Source organism: Eucalyptus grandis, chromosome 11 (assembly GCF_016545825.1).
Source record: "Eucalyptus grandis isolate ANBG69807.140 chromosome 11, ASM1654582v1, whole genome shotgun sequence".
NCBI classification, from domain to species: Eukaryota; Viridiplantae; Streptophyta; class Magnoliopsida; order Myrtales; family Myrtaceae; genus Eucalyptus; species Eucalyptus grandis.
In genome coordinates, this window is record NC_052622.1 from 30158137 (window position 1) to 30179264 (window position 21128).

At 38.4% G+C, this 21128-nt stretch overlaps 1 protein-coding gene across 1 annotated transcript; it reads left to right on the plus strand.

Moving 5' to 3' along the window:
- Positions 1 to 15245: 15245 nt before the first annotated feature.
- On the plus strand, positions 15246 to 20455 carry LOC120289572 (kinetochore protein SPC24 homolog). Its single transcript, XM_039304668.1, has 4 exons — positions 15246 to 15545; positions 17337 to 17478; positions 17582 to 17683; positions 19828 to 20455. The coding sequence occupies exons 1-4, from the start codon at positions 15368 to 15370 to the stop codon at positions 19922 to 19924; spliced, it is 519 nt and encodes a 172-aa protein (XP_039160602.1). The 5' UTR covers positions 15246 to 15367; the 3' UTR covers positions 19925 to 20455.
- Positions 20456 to 21128: the final 673 nt, after the last annotated feature.

The following is a 21128-nucleotide window of genomic DNA, read 5'->3' on the forward strand; positions in this document are numbered from 1 at the left end:
AAAAAATGCAACACTCAATTACTAAAAGAAAGAAGAAACTGAAAACATCATTCAGAAAATAATAAAAATTCCCACGCAGGGGAAATGTGCAAAAGCTGTAAAAGAGTTACTCTTGTGGGCCAAGGCCCATCTCTTCAGGGGGTCCTTCATCAATGACTTCTATGATGAGGTCGTCGAATAAGCTTGCAACTCCTTACAACCCATCATCAGGGTTCTCTGTCTCCGGGGGTGTCTGATCATCCATGCCACCCCATCCATCTGGGACTATCTCGCGAGGATCAATAAAAAAGCTTGGAGGGGCCGAATACTTCACCAAGTAATCGAACTTCCCACTAGGCTGCCCCAAAGTGTCTATCACTTCCGCTTCATCCTGCATTATTCTTGGAGGACCGGGGAATATCTCATGAATGCTTGGGGGTAGTGGGTTTTGCCTCCCTCGCCCTTGGTCAGGTGACAAGTTCCGCATTTCCTGTCTTTGTCCTCCAGAATTTTCTTCACCTCTTCCATGATGTCTTGATCCAGCAGAATGGGACCTCTAAGGGGCTTCAGTGGGATTTTGAATGCCTTGACCCATTCTTCCGAGACCATATGGCATCATCTTAAACCTCAAAAGTGAACAGTACGCCAGTTTTCCCTAAGGAATAAAACAAGACTAATGCGAAACCTTGTTAGGGACTGACAAAAATTGCGATGAAGTAAGTAAATCGTGAAGTAAAAATTCGGACAACTTACTTTTACCGAGAAGGGATGACAATCACATAGACACACGCATGAAGTGTGAGGCTCGATTTCTATTTAGACGGCTTAGCAAAATGGAGTTAAAAGGGTGGGATGACTTAGTTGCAGCCTCGCATGCTAAGTCAAGTCCTCCTAACTCCGACTCAGTCAAGAATGATACCCCAATGCAACGCAGCCTCACGGGCAGAGGTAAAAATTCTTGACACCAAGAAAAAATTTCGGGATTGAGTTGGGCAACCTCTACTACGCGGCCTCGCGATCGAAGTGGTATCCAACTCAATACCATCCTAAGTGTCCTAGTGCGGCCCAAGTTCAGCGGCAGGTTGTGTGTGCAAAAGTGTAGTGCAAAATGCAAAGCATGCACAACAGTTTATATCAAGCAACACTTCAACATGAAAATAATCCATACATTCCTTCACCTCCCTACAAAACAGAGGTTAACAAACACTTCCCCTTATACCTCCCAATCTGCAAAAACATTTAACACCTTAAATGTTAGTTACGTACCTGGGATCCTCGCTGCCAAACAAAAACATTTTTCAAAAAATAAAATTGGCTTAAGTCCACTAAGAGTTTCAACTCAAGTCCCCAGTGGAGTCGCCAAGTTGTCGCGATCAATTTTTCGGGGTGAACAACCTAAAATTTGGCTAATGGATTACTAAATCTTTAAACTTAGCTTAGGCTCTCCCAAGCCTATACCAATTCGCGACTTAAATGTTAAAGTCCTTAACATGCAAAATATTATTAATTAGGAGTCGCCACTAATCTATTTTTTAGTGGGTCGATTAGAAACCCAAGTAAAGTAACGGGAGTTTCACTTTACTCCTACGAACTAGAGACTATGGGCACGGGGACTTAATTACACTAGATTTCTCTAATGCCCATTCGGTACCATTTTTTTTTAATTTTCAAAAATGTTTTTGCAGGCAGCTTAAATTGATTTTAAATCTAATTCCCTAACATGTGAAATGATCATGCGAATGCGCAATTCACCAATTTAACAACTAGATAAACAATAAATAAATTGCAAAAACTTACCTCAAAGCAACGAAAGCATCTGCAATGTTAAATTAAAATCAACATCAACAACCCTATATATGATTTCTAATTAACACGCAATTTCTTTTTGTTTTTACTTAATTAATGAAAATCATGCAATATACAATGCAATATTAACTAAATGACCTAATTCTAATGACATGTAATTTCTAATTAAATGGGCCTAGCAAAAATACTAAATGACATGCATTTTAATGAATCTAACCCTAATGACGTGCATATGACATTTTTTCTTTTTCCTAAAAGAATGCATTTTATCCTAAATAATAAAACTAATTTAACCTATGACATTTTTTGTATTTTTTCATGAAATTCGAAATTTGGTGAAATGTGAAGATTACCTAATTAGATTAAGATCCTATTTAATTTATATTAGGAATTAGGTTGAGCCAAATCCTAATTTAAACTAAAACATTGTCTTAACCTAAATAATCCTAAAATGCAATATATCTAAAAAAATACCTAAACTTATAACAAATTAAGAAAAATTATTATATAAAATTAAACTAAGTGCAATTTAACCCTAATGTAATGACGTAAAATATGCCCTAATTATACATGACATATGCATGATGATTTTTTTGTTTTTGTTTACTTTCGAAATTAATAATTGCCAAATAATAAAACATGTAATCCAAATTAAAAATCTAGCAACCTAAATTGATTGATTTGATTTTTTTTTATTTTTGATTTTAAAATTCGAAATAAAATTCCTATTCTAAATATGTAAACCCTAAAACATGCAATATTATAACTCAAACACATTTCAAGATAAATAAAGCAATCAAGACCATTCAAAATTACCAAAAATATCACACATCGTATAGATCAAGAGATGGTATTTCGCTAGTAAAATCGATAAATTGATTTTAAGCCTTAAAGATCAAAATATCAATTTTATTCTCGCTTGATTAATTATTTCATCTAAAGCCTTATAGATGAAATAAAAAATCCAGATGCGGTTGCGACTCAAGTGATATGTTGAATTTCCAATCATATACTAAAGACTAATTATACTAAAAAACAAGATAAAAGTAAAATAAAATAAATAAAATAAACTAAAGAAAACTACCTAATGTGTTTTCTTTCTTTTTTTTTCCTTTTTTCAAAATTGGGGTTGGCAGCCGTGGGGGGCTGCTCCGGTGAGGGGAGTCACCGGCGAGGGGGTGTCGCGGGGGAAACAGCGGCGTCAGAGCAGAGGCGGAGCGGACGTCGAGCGCTAGTGCAGTCGCCGGTGAGGGGGATTCCGGCGCGATGGCACAGCGTCGGGTGGAGCTCGCGGACGACGACGACAGGGCACAGCAGGCGGGCGAGGGCGTCGGGGCGTCGGGCTAGTGGAGCGGCTCGGCAGCAACGGCGGCTTCGCGAGCGGAGCAGAGGTGTGGAGCGACGGTGCGAGATCTCTCAGGTTGCAGGCGGGTCGTCCGTCGCGGGTCAGGCGTCGTGGGAGAAGCTAGGGTTGCTGTGATGCGGTCACTCGGAGGAGGCTGGTGCTCGGACAACGGGCGAAGGGGCAAGCCGCGGGTTGAGTGGGCGCTTCGCCAGCGAAGGGGAAGCTCCGGTGACAATGGGCGGCGGGCGTTCTGGCGTCGGGTTGCAGGTGGGGGCGCAGCCGTGAAGCTGCAGACGTCGGCTCGGTGCAACGATGGGTGAGCGGGGCGCGGCAGGGGCCGGTGACGCGGTGGGCAGCAGCAGAATGGCGTGCGGCTTCGCGGAGAAGGAACCCACGAAGAAGAAGCACAGTGCACGTCCTTTTCTTTTCTCTTTTTTTATCTGTCCACTCTCTCACATCCCTCTCTCTCTCTCTTTGCTGTACTTTTCTGCTGTGTTGACCTCCTGCTGACCTTTTTCGGCTTTTCTCTGCGGCTTTCCCAGAGAGGAAGAGACAAGATTGCTCTCGGACGAAAAAGAGGGGAGGAGGCTTTCCTCTCTTTTCTTCTTTCACGAATTTTCTTTTCCGCACGAATTTCTTTCTCAATTCGTCCCCGACCCTGTGTAGGTTAACTCCTTTTTATAGTGGTTCCGATCAGCCGCTTTCTATGGAAAATTTTAAACTTTCATCTTCTGTTACATTAAATCATGAATGCAAATCGAAGCATGATTTCGCAATCAGCTTGATTTTGCTCCGATTTATTTCATTTTGTGAAAATTCTTGCCTCTTATTCACTTGATTTTTAAATTATTTCTGCATTTAACAAAATCTGAATATCCATTAGAATTCTAATTTTCCATGCATAATCAATCTAATCAATCAAATCAATTTCCCCCATTTTTTTCATTTTTTTCCTTTTATTTGTTCCAATGCAATTTTTATTTTCTTTATTTTCCTAGACTTGCTTAAATTAGGTGTCAACATCGACCCATATATATCGCCATCTCTAGCTGAGCCAACCCTACCGCTAGCTTTCATCATGCCTATCACCTCTCTCCCTCTCTCATACACACTTGGATTGAGCCTCGCATTTTATGGATTGTCCCTAGCTTGTTGATAACCGACGAGCTTGTTGCGAAGATGAGAGAAGGATAGAGAGAAGCTTGTCACTAGGTTGTTAACAATGGTAGAGAAGAGAGAGAGAGGCTTGATGTCGCGAGGGGCCATCAAGCACGATGTTTGATGTTGGTATGACTTGGAACTTGATCCAATAACCAAGTATCTACATATTTTATTATCGACAAATTTCTAGGCAAAAATTCCATAGATATTGGAGAGAGCAAACTCACAAATTCGAGGGATGGAGGTGATGTATTTATAGAGATCCAAGGCATGTCAAGTATCTACGTGTCATTTTTAAATGAAATAGGACACTTGCAAAACGCTCGGCTCTTCTATCTCACCCAACAAGGGATGAGGTTGGCAATAGCAACAATCTGATGTTTGCCAAGATCCACCATCAACGACTGCACCATTAATCACTGCAATTAGCCACCACTGCCATTTCGTTGTTTGTAAAACCCTACACGCGACTACTAGCACATCGTCCCTCACTCGCGACCCATCGCTACTGGCCCCATGCGGACCACCGACGGCAAGGAGGGCGGCACCTGGAGAGAGAATACAGAGTGGCAAGGCATTGTGGCATCTTATGCCTATCTTTTGATTTTCAGTGTTAAACCATACAAAAGAAGAGTTAATCCTCGTGCTACACTACTGAAACTAACGATGCCGAACCCTAATTACATTATAATTTCATTTTGTTGCTAGACAACATAGATAATGATGAGACAAGATGGAGCCCGTGGTTGGAGAGAGAGGGGCGGGGCTTCACCACCTACAGGGGCTGTCCTCGGTAGTCTCTATTATGTGGAGCGTCAGCAGAACTGCGTTCCTTATTGTAACGTGATGGTGCTCATATGCCCTGCACCCCCTAATTGTATGTGTATATTTTTCTTCTCTATAATACATGGAATATCGACGATTTTACACTAAAGAAGGGCTTTATATTGGCAACCTTTCATTTCAAATTATTCTCCCACCAGAGTTTCCTGGAGGGTCATTGAATGTGTGACAATTGTTAAGTATGACTTTGTCAAAAGAAAGAAAGAAAGAAAGAAAGATCAAAAACTGTCAAATCTATTTCCTCACGCATTCATTTGTTTACATGAAGAAAGCATATATCATTGCCTTGCTGGTATGAAAAGGTCGCTTCAGTCAACCATAATCCATTTTTTTTCCAATTTGTAATTTCTGCATTATTTCAAATATTACTATTATATCACCGAAGAGATGACCAGACTCGTGGCTCTGAAGTTTTATATGCAGGTCAAGAAAATCATATATTATAAAATTAAGGCCAAGAACTTAAAAAGTCCGTAAAGTGACATCAAAATCGTCCTAGACACCATAATATTGACTATTATGTATGGATTTAGGAGCATGTTTTAAAATTTCAAAGAATAAATGTGATCGGTCAGATGTCAATATTTGTGGCATTTTCTTAACTAGCTGGATGCACGCACGCAGAAAAAACACTACAAAGAAACGAGAAGGCAAAAATAGTCAGAAGCCCAAGTGATGTGCACCATTATAATATTGTATGTGGGCGCAAAATTATTTCTATGTATAGTCGGTTGCCTAATTAGTTTGATGTAATTTCGGTTATCTAATCTAGACACTTCGATTCTTAGTTGAGCTGGATGAGGAGGCAGAAAGATTGATAACATCGAATCAATTATTCATGCTTAATGACACTGCCTTACGTTAAGTACATAAAGTTGAAATTACATGTAAAAGTTTCATAATTTTGTTTTAAATTAAACCTATTACTTTGTGGAGTTAAAGGCTTAAATAACGACAGGAGAATTGAATGCTTTGTATAGCTTTATTGATATCTGATGAGGAGGTTTCTTTCAAATTCTCCGAGCCTAGAAGAAGGGTCAGGTTCATGCAGCGGTAACACCGGAAAAAGGATGAAGTAGAGAGGACATGAAAGGAGGAGCAGACAATTCTAGTAAAATTGAATTCCAAGCGACAATTGAAAAATCTCAAGTTAAAGTCACTGAAAAATAAGAAAAATACGTAGTGATCAATTGTGGAGAATCATCTTGATTGTGGTAAATTATAACAGGTATTTTCATTATACAAGTGTTTTTTCATGGAATTTGTCTGTAAAAGATTGATGTTTGAATGGTCGTTTGGTTTATCTAATTGATAATACAAATAGATCAATTTAGTGAATTATTGTGTATAAGCACAGAAGAAAATATCATATGAGAATAAGGGAAAGAAAAAAACAAATACAATCAAGTTCTTACTTTTGTGTGACACATGTCAACTTCTTGTACTTAATGGAAAAAGACTGGGTGATGAGCTTTTCCGTTGACGGGATGTATGTGAAATTCGAATGGATTGGATTCACTAAAAACGATGGTTCACTCCTCAAAAATGAAAACGACAAGTTGCACTAGCTGCCAAGCTCAGCCGCCCCTAATTTATGATGTAATCGATCGAAGGTGTAAAAGGACTGAGAAAGTCGATTGCCTTTATTAGCATAAAGATGGAAAATCTTGGCAACTAAGTTTGGGGCCACGATGTGATAGAAGATAATGGTGGGAAATTGTCCAAATAAGTCTAAATTTATTATATGAATGAAAATTCAATTTTAAACTTTTCAATTTTATTAATTTTATCATTAACTTTAGAAAGAAATGTCAAAGTAATCTTTCAAACAAATTTTCGCCAAAGCTTGTTAACGTGGCAATGTGCCGCATAGGACGACTAGCGATTGCTAAACCACCATGTCAATGTTTTCTACCGAAATAATTTCATAGGAATATTGCTTAAAGTTTAGGACTACATTAATAAGATTGAAAAATTTAAACTGAATTGGTATTAGTACACAATGTTTAGGATTGATTTGATGCTTATTCTATGATATTAGCATAAGGGTAGAATGAATTATAGGTTATATTTTTCATGTCCCTAAATAAAAACGAAGATAGGTTTCTTCAACCAATCTATTGATTGGTGGGTCATACATACGAACACCATCCACTTTCAATTTTAGTAAAAATTCGCATTTGGATAATGTTTAAATTTATAGCTCGCCAATCAAAGACATGTTGCCCACAACTTTTAGTTATGTTCATCGCCCCATGCCACCATCTCTAGTCAAAAGCCAACACTACCCCTTAGCTTTCATCGTGCCCACCACCTCTCTCTCTCTCTCTCATTTGCAAAGCTTGCCATCACTAGTGGTCATCGAGCACGCATAGCAGCTAAGGTCGGTATGGCTGAAGGCTAGTAAAGCAATGATATGGCGACAAAGGTGGTGGAAATACTACGGCCGGCAGTTGTGGGGCATTGATGCATAGAAAAGGAGGTGAGATTTTTTTTCAATCTAGTGATTGTTAGGCATGGTGCACAACCAACCCTTCAACAGATGAAATGAGATGAGTTCGGAGGTGGTTGGTTCTGTTAATCAACATTACTTAGAACTTGATATAATACCCAAGGATCTACCATCTTTTATTTATTTATTATTATTAGTGATAAATCTTGTAAGGACAATTGTCACGGGTTAATAGTTTTCTTGGTCGCAGATTAACCTATGCAACGCCTGGTCAAGCCAGCCTTCCTTCTATAATTATTCCAATGAATAATACGGTAAATAGCTCTTTTATACGAGATCGTATCATGCCTAACTTTGCTTGGGCGTCTAATCCATCGAGTGAGACAACAGATCTCCTTAAGCTCAATAACTAATTTCAACCTGACGTGGCCTCATCAGGAGAGCAACATCACCCCTCGATCAGTTTGTATATGGGAGGCCAGCCCCACTTTTGAGAGCTCCTAAGTGATATAATCCTTCTATGATATAACTCCTAGCATCAATCATCCTAACGTTACTCCCACAGACCAATTATATTCATCATTTTTGCGTCTTTAATCTTCACTCGATAACCCCAAGCTTCACTCCTAAGGGTTCACGAGTATAGGAGAATTACGGACCATAACACAAAGCTCGTAAAACTTGGTAAGACTAAGCTCCCGAACTTGGGAGATAGAGGTGATGGCGTAAGGACAAAGATCATAGAACTTAGTAAGACTAAGCTCCCAGACTTGGGACATATGCGAAATACTCAACCCTTCACTTTGCTCTCTCTCTCTCTCTCTCTCTCTCTAGTAAGACTAAGCATTAGGGGTGAGCATGGTCTGGGTTGGGCCGGTCCACCCCCTAACCCTAGGACCAACTCACACAGTGCTGGTCCTCAATTTTTGGGACCAAGGACTGACCCTATTGAGCTTGGGACCAAGGACTGAACCGACCTAATGGGTTTGGTCCGGTTCTAAGGTCAACCTAGGACCAACCGATTATTTTTTATTTCATTTTTTGTACTCCTTAAAAAAGTAATTGATGACCGAACTAACCCAATGGATTTGGTCCGATTTCAAGGTTAACCCAAGACCAACCAATAACTTTTTATTTCATTTTTGTATTTCTTGAAAGGGCAATTGAGGACCTTACCGACCCAATGGGTTCGATAATAAGCGAGGTCAACTAAGAAAGGCAAGCGGTGAGGGTCAAGTGGAGTGAGTGTCGAACATAATGAGTATCAAATGTCGAGCGGGGAGCAATAAACCAAGCGAGCATCGAGTGGCGAGCGGCACAAGTGACCTAAAGCGAGCAAGGCGGGTGTCAAGTGGCAAGCAAAGAAGTTGTTTCTTTTGATTTTGGCAAATTGAAAACTAAGAGGACAAATAAAACATAATAGAACGAATACTAGAGGACAATGCCATAAGTAGCTGTTTATGCCTTTTTGGATATCGTGAGGACTCCTCACAAAAACATTTTCCTCATTCGTAAATTGTAACTATTGATGCCGTAAAAGATATTAAAAATCTAAGTTATTAAAGAGCAATGTAAAATTACTTGAACTCATCACTAAAGATCTATTTAATGTTATTGACGTTGTTTACTTTAATATTTTCTCTATATAAAAAAAATTATAAATAATATTATATATTGTCAGGGTTGGACCGACCCGAAATTTTTAGAACCGAGGACCAACCCACACAGTGCTGGTATACAAATTATAGGATTAAGGACCGACCTAGTCTTCTTAGGAACCGAACCAAGACCGACAGGGTTGGGCCGGTCTAGGGTCGGTCCAGGGTTGACCCTGGACCGATGCTCACCCCTACTAAGCATCACCCTAGTGTTGACTGTTTGCGAAAATCCCCACCATCAACGACTGCACCCCTTATTGCATAAATTGATCATCCCTGCTATTTCATGGTCTATGAAAACCCTACATGCGAAAATGAGCATGTCGTCCCTCACCCATGACCCAAGGTTATTGGCCCCGTGCGAACAATCGAATGAAGAGTTTAGATAGATAATAGAAAGTTGTAAGGCATTTTGGCATTGTACTTCTATCCTTTTCATTTCAACATTAAACCATATAAAAAGGGAATTAAATTCACTTAATGTTCACCCTTTCTACATAGAAAAGAGAAGTAGAGGGTTCAAATCCCTACATTCTTAGAATGAATTAAGGTATGGATGATTTAGTTTCAAGTGTGTAGGGGTAAGAATCTAAGAATGAGAATTAGAGTAGTGATAGAATATGATCAAAAAAAAAAAACTAAGCAATTAAATAATCATTCTCGCTCTATTGGATAATTGCCCCTAATGAAATTATAATTTCCTCTTGTCGCTATAGACAACACGCATACGTACCGTGCGAGCTGCATCGGCCACCAGTGGAGAAACAGAAAAAGACAATAGACAAGGACGAGACGTGACCCTTGGTAAGTACTGACTTTGTGAAAAAAATTGGACATAAAGAGCTGTCAAATCTATTTCCTCACGCATTCATTTGCTTACGTTGAGGAAGCATACATCGTAGCGCCTTGCTAGTATGAAGAGGAATTTTTGGTCAACCATATTCCATTAGATTTAGATTTTTTTCTATATGCGATCTCTGCATGATATAAAATGTTAATATTATATATCATTGAGGAGATCAAAGTCGTAGTTTTGAAGTTTAATGTGCATGCAAGTCAAGAAAACCCTAATTGATAAATTAAAGGGACGGGAACTTAAAAAGTCTGTAAAGTGACATTCAAATCATTTTCACGTTGGGCTTAAATATTAAGAAATTGACTATTAAAAATGTATTTAAGACCATGTTTTGGAATTTTTCAAAGGATCAATGCATTTGGTCAAATGTTATGTCATTACTAGGTGGATGCACACAACCAGAAAACACTAAAAAGAAACAAAAAGGATGAATCAAACCGATGTTCGCATGATGCATGCAATTATAACGTGCGCAAAATTATTTCTACACATAGTTCATTGCCTAATTGGATTTGATGTGTTTTTGGTCATATAATCTAGACATTTTGATTCTTAGTTGAGCCTCGGGATGAGGCCGGCCCTATAAAGTTGAAAAATATATGTATAAGTTCCTTCATTTGGTGTTAAATTAACCCAATTACTTTGTCAAGTTGAAAACTTAAGTTTCGACATGAGAATTCAATGCTCTATATGGCTTTTCACCATTATCTATTGAGGAGGTTTTCTCCCACGGTCCTTGAACCGTGAGGAAGGGTTAGTGTCGCGCGGCAGTAACACTAAAAGCGGGATGAAGAAGAAAGGACATGAGAGGAGGAATGAACGATCCTAGTAAACTCGAATGTCAGGTGGCAGGAGGAAAAAATCGAGTTGCTTTGAGTGGCTGGAAATCAAGAGAGGTAGTAGTAATCACCGTGGAGAGTTCCCATTCGTTTGACTGCCGGAATCCTAAGTCTTCAAATACCGAACTTGAGGAGCCCATATGTAATGATTACTAACGGCCAGAAGTCCAAAAATTTCTCCAAAATTAGGTGAAATGATGGGTTTTTGCAGCGAAAGGATAAAAAAAATTGGTTTACAAAATCATGCAAATCTAGGTATAGGAAATCTACGGTTTATCCAACAGGGGCTACTACAAATTCGGAGGACACAAGCTGGCACCAAAGCTACCTGAAAGGGTTAAGGATAGGGTGAGTCATCCCCAATGAATAATCTTGCTCTAAGCCCATCAAGCCAAAACTCTCCAATTAAGGATCTCGTTTTCTACCCAAGTCATCCTTTGCATTGAGCAATGCTCACAAAGTAAACATGCAACAAATCGCTGATGATGGCATTTGTTATTAAAGCCCAGGGAATTGTGCCTTTGAGGTTGGAGGTGCTAATGCAACTCAAATTGAATTCATTCACTAGCATGATTTGCGAGCTAATTGAACCACTCAATACTTTGTTAAATCTGAGTAGAGTAATAGGAGTCCGATGAGGACTTATTTTAGGAAAATTAAGACTATTTTTGTGAAGTCGCTTTGCAGAATAAACGTACCCCACTATAAGCGGATCTTAGGGAAAGTTCAATAAAGAATCTGTCCCCTCATTTGCTGAATGAACCTTATAAGTAACTGATAAACATAATATTATTCTTCAAAGAGTAGGTGGAAATTACTTAGGTCAAGAAAAAGAACGTGGCAATGGAAGTTACATGATTCTACCTTATCGAACTTCGATGTAGTTTTGAAGTTCTATATGTCGGTCAAGAAAACCCTAAATGATAAAATAAAGGGTGAAGAACTTTAAAAAATTTGTAAAGTGACGTTCAAATCGTTCTCATATTGGGCATGGACACCATGAAATTAACTATTATGAATGGTTTTAAGAACATGTTAGAAATTTTTCAAGGATATATGCATTCGGTCTATTGTCAATGTTTGCGGCATTTCATAATTAGGTGGATGCCCCCGAGCAAGCAGAAAAAAGTCAAAAGGAAACGAAAAGGAAAAACTAGGCAGATGCACTCGCAGTGTGTGCAATTTATCATAGTGTATATGCACCAAAATTAGTTACACATATAGTCGGTTGCCTAATTAGTTTTGATGTGGTTTTGGTTATGTAATATAGACACTTCGATTATTAGTTGAGAGGCAGGAGGAATGATAACATTGTGTCAAGTGTTCACGCTTAATGACAGTGCCATGCATTAAGTAGTGGGGTCAATTAACCAAATTATGAAGTTGACATTAGGAAAACATTTTCCAACATTTTGAATCACTTAGGAAAATGAGTTAATGGAAAATGTTTTCCTACTCAATAGAATACCTATACTTAAATCCAAGAAAATGATTTCCTCTTGAAAAAATTAGAAATCATTTTTAAAATATGGCTAGATATTAGCGATTGGACCAGAAACTCTAGCTTTGCACAGAAACTTTAACACTCATTTCTAGGTCCTCGCTGCCTAAGCTCGTGTACATCAATGCCTTCCTCGGGTCAAAGCAACTAGGGGTCCCAAGCGCGACCTTGATGAACCTAAACTCAATCACTAAGGTTCTTGGCTTGGTCGAGGACTTAGGCATAGGTACTAGTGTCCCTGGGCCATCCTCGATGGACCATGACTTGAGTGTTGGGGACCAAGCCCAAGCGCCAAGGACCTAGGTCACCAAGGTCCTACGCTCCGCCTTTATGGATGCCCATGTGCTAAGAATCCAAGCATCGGGACCTCAAGGCCCGACCTCTATGAAACCAACTCAAGGCGCCCAAAAATCTTGCACGTGTATTGAGTTCTCAATTTGGGTTTCTATGGACGTGGGATTGGTGCCTACTCTCTTGCTCAAGACTCAAGTGGCCTTGCCTAGGTCCTTGGTACCATGGTTGGGGTTCATCAAGGTTAGACCAGGGATCCTGGTGTCCATGCCTGGTTCCTTGATTACTTGTGCGCAAAATACTAGCGCCTGAATGGTGTGTATGTATTTAAGAAAATCAAATCAAAATTTTCTTTTCAAATTACAAATTTAGATTTCAGCTAAATATAAAAAATATTGCTATTTTCTTGGAAAATAGTTTCTCCAAAAATGTAACATTTTTTGTGAAACAAACAAAATCTATATTTACAAGTTTCTTAATTTTGTGTTAAATTGGCCCAATTACTTTTTCAAGTTTAGCTTAAGTTACAACACGAAAACTCATTGCCTTACAAGACTTTCATTCATATCTATCGAGGAGGTTTTCTTTTAAGGTCCCTAAGCCTTGAAGAAGGATTAATGCCGTACAACAGTTAACACTAAAAACGGGACGAATTAAAGAGGATAAGAGAGGAGAAGCGGGTTATTTCAATAGACTCGAATGCCAGGCAATAGGTGAAGAATGTCGAGTGCTTTAGAGTCGCTTGATTCAAGCGATGTCCATAGTGAACAGTTGTGGAGAGGCCCCATTAGTTTTACGGGCCATGGAATCATCATTCCTTTCCAAGGCTAGAGAGCCATTTGGGCCCATTAAAAGCAGATTAGACTGTAAGATAATTCTAGTTAATTAGTGATATTATTAGACATCTATAGCAAATTATTAATCAGTATCGGTAAATATATGTTAGATAGTGATGCCACGACTAGAATCAATGTGTATTATAAATTTTTTCACGGCAACTCCTTTAAGCAATATTTTAGGAATTATAACTTTGTTGCAATAATTTGTTTTAGCTACTCTGGTAAATTTAGAGAATGGCATTTTTACAAATATGTTCATAAATTTTTATAAATTTTAATTAAAACACGAGTGCACATAAATTAAATTGATTGTAACTCTCATTCCGTTTCTCATATTATTTTGCTCACCACCAAACAAAAGAAATCTCGTTCTACTCCCTTGGCCGACTAACCACAAAGAAAATGACATCTTTAATCATTGCCTTTTCATTTTTCATTCAATTTCTTCATTCATTCTATTCCGTTGTGCCAAACTGAATCTAAAGTGATTTGCAAGAACACAATAATTAAAGTAAATTACAATCGGTTCCTAAAGTTAAAATGTGGTGAATTAATTATCAAATATTAAAGACGGCGTACTTTTTTAAACGTCTGGGGTACATTTGTTTATACAAAGAATCAATTATTTGACACATATTTTCTTAAAAATGATTATTTATCCTATTTATAAAAATGTTAATCATCAATAATAATTTATGTCTAAACAATTTGATGGAGAGCCAAAAAATTTCGTCGGTTAATTTTGGAAAAATTTCAAATAAAAATTTGAAATGTTCTCGTTTTCTCAAATAATGGCTTGAAATAGTCATATTAGTTTCAAAAGTGGCTTGAAGTGGTTATGACTGTTTCAAATAGAGGCCTAGTTTGTCGACAAAAATTTTTAGGAGTACTTTCATCCAAATACAAATTAAATTTAAATTTAATTAGATTAAAAAAATTAAAAAAACAAAGGCAAGAGGGACACCTTCGCCTGTGGCCACTACCCCATCGCCAGTGGAGTAACGTCAATAGTCGACAAGGTCGCCAATGCCTAGGCAAGGACCAACAACCCTCTTTGGAGATGAGATAAGATGACAACATACGAAGGCGGGCAATCTTTGCCCAATGCCCTCCACCCATGTCAAGGGGCGCTAGGCAATGGCTGCCCGCCCTACACAAGGGCAAGCAACCCTTACCCAGATCTAGGAGAGGGCCGCCGCCCTCTCTCATCTTTGGCAAGGGCCTACTGGCCTTCGCGCAAGCGTCGACAACCCCACCAACCATCGCAACTGCCCCATTAGTGATGGGACAGCAGTCATAGATGGGAGAGAGCCCTTCCTCCTAAGTGTGTTTCTTTTCTAATTTAGAAAAGAAAGAAAGAAAGAAAGAAATTAAATAGACGAAATTACCCTTCACAAAATAATAAGATTAGGCCCTTTGAGCCAAGAAAATAAGAGTACTTCAGGCATTTATTCGAAATCATATCCTGTCCTTATTTGAGAAAATGAGTACTTCAAATTCTTATTTAGAATTTTCCCGTCGATTTTTGTAAACGATGAAATTGATTATTTTCTTTAAAATATTTTAAATTGTTATTTTTTTCGTGAAATTAGTGTGCTTATTTACATAATTTACTTCTCGAAGAAAAAGTGGGAGGGGGAAAGTGAGAAGGATTTTGAACGTGCTTTAGGGGCGCCCTTCTTCCAGTTTTCCCTCTCCAGTCCACATCGTCTTCTTCTTCGATCTTCCCTCTTCTCTGGCACGAACCCAAGCTCGAAGCTCTCGCCCATCGAGTGGAAGCGAAGGCGGGGGAAAGGGATGGGGGATTCCTCTCGGAGCATCGATCTGGAGAAGCTCGTCTCCTACAGCGACGACCTCGCCCAGGTCCTCAGGGACGACAAGGACGTCGCCGCCCTCGCCCAGTGCCTCCGCCACTCCGACGCCCTCCGCTACTCCTACGACGCCGACCTCGCCGGACTTCGGTCCTCGATCCTGGGTCAGGAATCTTTTCCCCTTTTCGCGGCTACCTTTTTGCTTAGGCGTTGCGATTTGGTGGTGGGTTGGTGGGTTCGGGTCGGAGATGCCGCGAGTCTGCGTTTCTGGGGAGGCCTCGACTCGTGATTGCGTTTGATGGGTGCGACCGTTTCTTGTCGATGGCTTGATTTGAGCTGAAAAGGATTCAATTTGAAGTTTTTGATGAGTTCCCAGTTCTTGTCTGAATTTGATTGACATGGTGTCGTTTGAACTGTGGTTGCTGTTCTGTTGTGGGTTTTCCGAGTATCTTTCAAAAATTTCTTCGTTTATCGAGAAGGATGACAGGATAGAAGTGCAGGTAGTTCAGGGGTCAGGGCCTTTTGAAATGCTATCTTGTGTGCGATTGATATATCTGGCCAAGTTTGCTTATGGGTTATTTGATAACGAAATGAAGATGCAGGCAATTTGTTTTGGCACATCCTTTTACTCTGTTTATCCACAGTACTTCTCTTCCCTACTAATTCTTTAGAATCTTCTATTACTGATGAAGAGATACCCAATTGTCTGTCTTTACCATCACAACGTGTAATGCAGTGTGTATAGTTCTGCTACAGTTTTCATTGCTCATATTCTTGGAGTCCCTATACTAAATATGGACATCCTAATACTAGGATGTTAGCCGTCCAATTTGTGCAACCCACAAGTTAAGTTATATACATGTAAGTTCTGAGTTTGATTTTGTCTTGCACGAGTAATTGCAGACCGGACACCAAACTGCTTAGAGATATTGGTACCCATGTTAAATTAGTTAAAGGATGCTTTATCTTGTCTGATATAAGGCTAAATGGGTTTCTTATTTCATGAGGTCATGAGATCTGATATGGAGACTCCTCAGGAACGTAAAGCCATTTTGCAGATGTGCTCGATCGATCTGTTTATCATGATGTTAGTACAAAAATATTTGAAAGCCCTTTGTGATGGCTGCACTTCATTCAAGTAAACTATATATTAAGAGTGTAGTTTCTAACCCATTGAATCACATAGCGGATGATAAAGGAATATGCTGGCTCCAAGCCTATTTGATTCTATTCTCTTGCTTTTTCCCTACTTAATTATGCAATTCCTTCATCTTAAACAGAATTTATTGTTTGATTCTTTCTTGCTGTCTTTGATTTGGTAGCCTACTCTGTTATGTAGATCAGAATATGGTTTTTTCCTCTCTTTGCTTTTTCATAGTTACAATTTCAAGGTAGGTTCTTTGTCTAGTAGAAATTACGATTACTTCTGTGTGTGACAATTCATCTCCTATCAACCTTATAGGTTGAATGGCTTTTGGGATTGGGGGTGTTTCTGAGACTAATTGAACATTGTGACTTGTGATTCTCTTTACCAGATGCAAGTATTTCACTGTGACAGCTTCATGGACTAACATTAGAGACATTTCTTGAATCGCTATACTAGTGATGATATCCACGAAACCCTCAAGTTCACATTGTGTCATTTTAATTAAAAAATATTTGAATAAATGCTATTGTGTCAAAATTAGATCTTGCCAGTTTGCTTTTTGGTTATTTGGTAATGAAATGAGAACATGCTCTATTTCCTTTGGACCCCCTTTCTCTTTTTATCTGCAGTACAGAGCTTTCCCACTAATTCTGTAGAATTTGATAATGGTCAGGAAGAAATGCAAAGTTATGTCTATTCACAATCACGATGACCTTAAAATCTAGACCAACTTATCAACAAGATGGTTTGCTTTGATCTTACACCTCTTTGATGCTCTCTCTTTATTCTAAATTTTGTGGTTGAGCAGAGTATGAGGAAAAGATTGATGCTTGCAAGAAGAAAACTGAAGCAGTGAGATCTGAAGTTGCTGGAGATGTTGATATTGACCAACTCCAGAAAGAACTGCAAGAGGAACTTGAGAAGGAACGACTGCTTATGGAGGATTTGAGATAAATATCTAAACAATCCTTTTCGTGATAGCGTTGATGATTCTTTTACACGTTCATTGACAAACAATTGATTTTCAATTTTGTCTTTTATGTGTACCAACACAATTGTTGCCAATGAAATTAATGAGCTAGATCTCCAAAGGATTTCCATTGAGGAGAGGAACCAAGTTTTGAAGAAACTTGAGCAAAATGAGCGGAAAGAACAGTAAGTTCATATGCAGAAGCTATTTTATTCTTCAAATTAATAACTCAACAGATTGGATATTTTGAATGTGCATATCTTTTCTGAATGTTGAAAAAAAATTGCATGAAATTGAAAATAACATAACATTAAATTGTGTCTGGTATTATAAGTTTGCATCTGCATTTCCTTATATTCTTGCTATTGCGAAAAAAAGCAAGGCTCTGTATGCCTCTCTAACTGTCCATAACAGTGTCTGTTGCTAGCTAATCATTTCTGAAGAACGATTAGTTTGCATCATCACTTTATTGGATGACTTATGTTGTTGAGTAGACATACATTGGAATGGTCACTGTAATCTCTTCTCCACCTATACAATTTGTGAAATTACATTTCATGTGATTAACACAAGAAGTTTAAAATGCTAGACGGCCCAATCATATTTGTGCTACTTAAGTTGATCTCTGGAGGATGAGGTTAGTAGCATCGGTTGAATCCTACATTTTTGTGCAATAGAAGGATCTAGTTGGCAGCTTGTGTGTGTTCTCTTGTTCATGATCTAATATTTGTGCTAACGGGATAATTGTCTCCTGTGTCCTTTTGCTATAACTCTATTACCACTGAAGAGGGATGTAAGGGGCTGCAGGTTCGTATACAATCGTCAATGAGAACTGTAACCTGGTCTTCAGCATTTATTCACACATAGAGAAGTCTAATTAAAATTCCACTCTTATAGTAAATCTCCTATTCCTTCCCCTCCATATAATCCCAATTTATAATCCATGATATTTATCTACTGGTGCTTTTTAGAATCAGATCATCTTCTGGTAACTACTGCTTCCCCAAGATCAGCAAACTAGCTGGCATTAGTTTTAAGTAGTCGAACTTGGGGGTATGTCCTCGCAGAGTAAGATTGCTTGTATGGATGTTGCAGCATGTTTTCTTATTTCGGAACAGCCCGCTCATTTGCTTTAGGAGTTGTGTACATCTGATCCTCCAAGCACTGGAGCCCAAATACTATCCTTTCAACGACCAACCTGGTCTTCAGCATTTATTCACACATAGAGAAGTCTAATTAAAATTCCACTCTTATAGTAAATCTCCTATTCCTTCCCCTCCATATAATCCCAATTTATAATCCATGATATTTATCTACTGGTGCTTTTTAGAATCAGATCATCTTCTGGTAACTACTGCTTCCCAAGATCAGCAAACTAGCTGGCATTAGTTTTAAGTAGTCGAACTTGGGGGTATGTCCTCGCAGAGTAAGATTGCTTGTATGGATGTTGCAGCATGTTTTCTTATTTCGGAACAGCCCGCTCATTTGCTTTAGGAGTTGTGTACATCTGATCCTCCAAGCACTGGAGCCCAAATACTATCCTTTCAACGACCAACCCCCTAAATGCACAAAAGAATGAAAAGCGTAGTGAATAGTAGCTAAGAAGTAAGAACATTGCCATCAAAGTCGTATAGGTCCAGAAATAATCTCTTTTTAAGCTGCTATTTTATCATAATGTGAAGGACACTGTCAAAGTTCTGCAATTGTTAGCCCAAATGTGTTTTATAACCCTAAAGTGTAGCTTAAGCACCAGCCAGAATGTATATGACCCACTTTTGTGGCCAATTCGTAGAGTTCATTTGATTTCTTGCTTCCTAGTATTTATGTATTATCTGATCATATCCTTAAATTCTTTGTTCTTATGCACTTTTTGGATGTGTGTGCTGTGTGCATGCTTGCTTAGGTTGATTTTTGCTTGTCTTTATGCATTTTTTTGCAGGAATAGGCAATGAAATTTGCATAACGTGATGCTCAAAGTTATTTTGTTTTCTTATCAATTGGTCTTATAGCATGACTGTTTCAATGTAGCCTTTTCCCCCTTTGTGCTCCTGTGGTCTCATGCACAATGTGCACACACAATAAGGTTCTCTCATGTTTTTTCACAATTAATATCCTTTTGTTCTGCCTAATTTCGCAGTATGAGTCTTTTGATGTATGCTTCTGTGACGAAGATCATCCCAAACTTGGATGATAGCTCCAAAATTGCAGGGTGTATCCTTTCAATTGTTCTTGTTCATGTACTCTAATGTGGTGGCCACTGACTAGAGTTCACCGTTCTCCCCAGATCAGTCGGTCCTTGAATCTCAATAACCAAAGATATTGTTGACAGGGAGAAAAGGGTGGTGGATGAGTTTGAGTTCGACTCAACAAAGATGACCACCTTTGACACGTGCACCAATATCTGGAGGATGATTAGTAACTCATAGATATTAGACGGCAATACAGCACGTCTACTCACTCTACATTTATCTGGCTGCCGGAGATTCTGCTTGAGCTCCCCTTCATGCATCGTCTCTTCTTTTCATTCACCATGTAAAGGGTAAGGTGAATGGGCTCCTTCAGAAGAACCCGATTGGATTGTCCCGATCTTGGGGGATCTGTTGATTCCTCTCTTTATCAGTGAAAGTACTCACAGGAATGAAGTGTGATCAGCGCGTTTTTCTGTATCATATGTGTTCTCGACCAATCAGTGGTTGAGGTGGGGGATGGGACTCCATTGACTGCTTCACCGTATTTCTGGGTATTCCATTCTAACAAAACTGTGTCAAGATTGGGGAAGAACTTGTACGTGCAATCATTCTTCTGTTTCATAAGTGATTCGTATCAGTAGCTTTAGAAATTTGTAGGCCTATAGAAATTTTGAACTGGTTGTAAATGCAGGTTTTGGTGTGTATTCTTGTAAATCATACCGTGCTACCATCTCTTGAGATAATCCATGTTTTTTACTTTATTTTTTATGATCAACTTCTAATTTTTTTTTAAAGAAAGGGGTAAAAAAAAAAAAAAAAATCAAATTGTGCCTATTGTATTGTCAAAATCCCGAAACTTGTCCATTGTAATATAAATATTCTCTATCTTTCTGTGTCACGAAAAAGTTTAATTTTGTCCATTATTTCATATGATGTATACTAATAGTATACCACCTTGATATAAGTTTAGGATATTTGTATTATAATGAGTAAGTTTAGGGTTATAGCACCAAAAAAAAGGTTTTGGATATTTATATTATTGATGGTATAATTTGAGATTTTTTTTAGGATTAATACTCTGAAAAACTCTAAATTGGTATACATCTGACAAATTTACCTCAAATTATTTTTTTGATTACAAAAAACCCAAAACTTGTATACTTTTGACAAATTTACCATAAACTGGTACACTTGTGACAAATTTATCATCTATTAGTTTTCGTTAAATTTTACTGTCAAATTATTAAGTTAAATGACACATGACAGTTGACTGATATTTACCAATTTGGGATTTTTTGTTCCGTTTGTCACAATTTACAATTTTTGTGATTTTTTTGTGGTATTAATTCAATTTAGCGGATGGTATATTTGTTACAAATTTAGCAGGTTGGGGTTTTTTGCGGTCGAATAAATTAGTTTGGGGTAAATTTGTTATAAATGT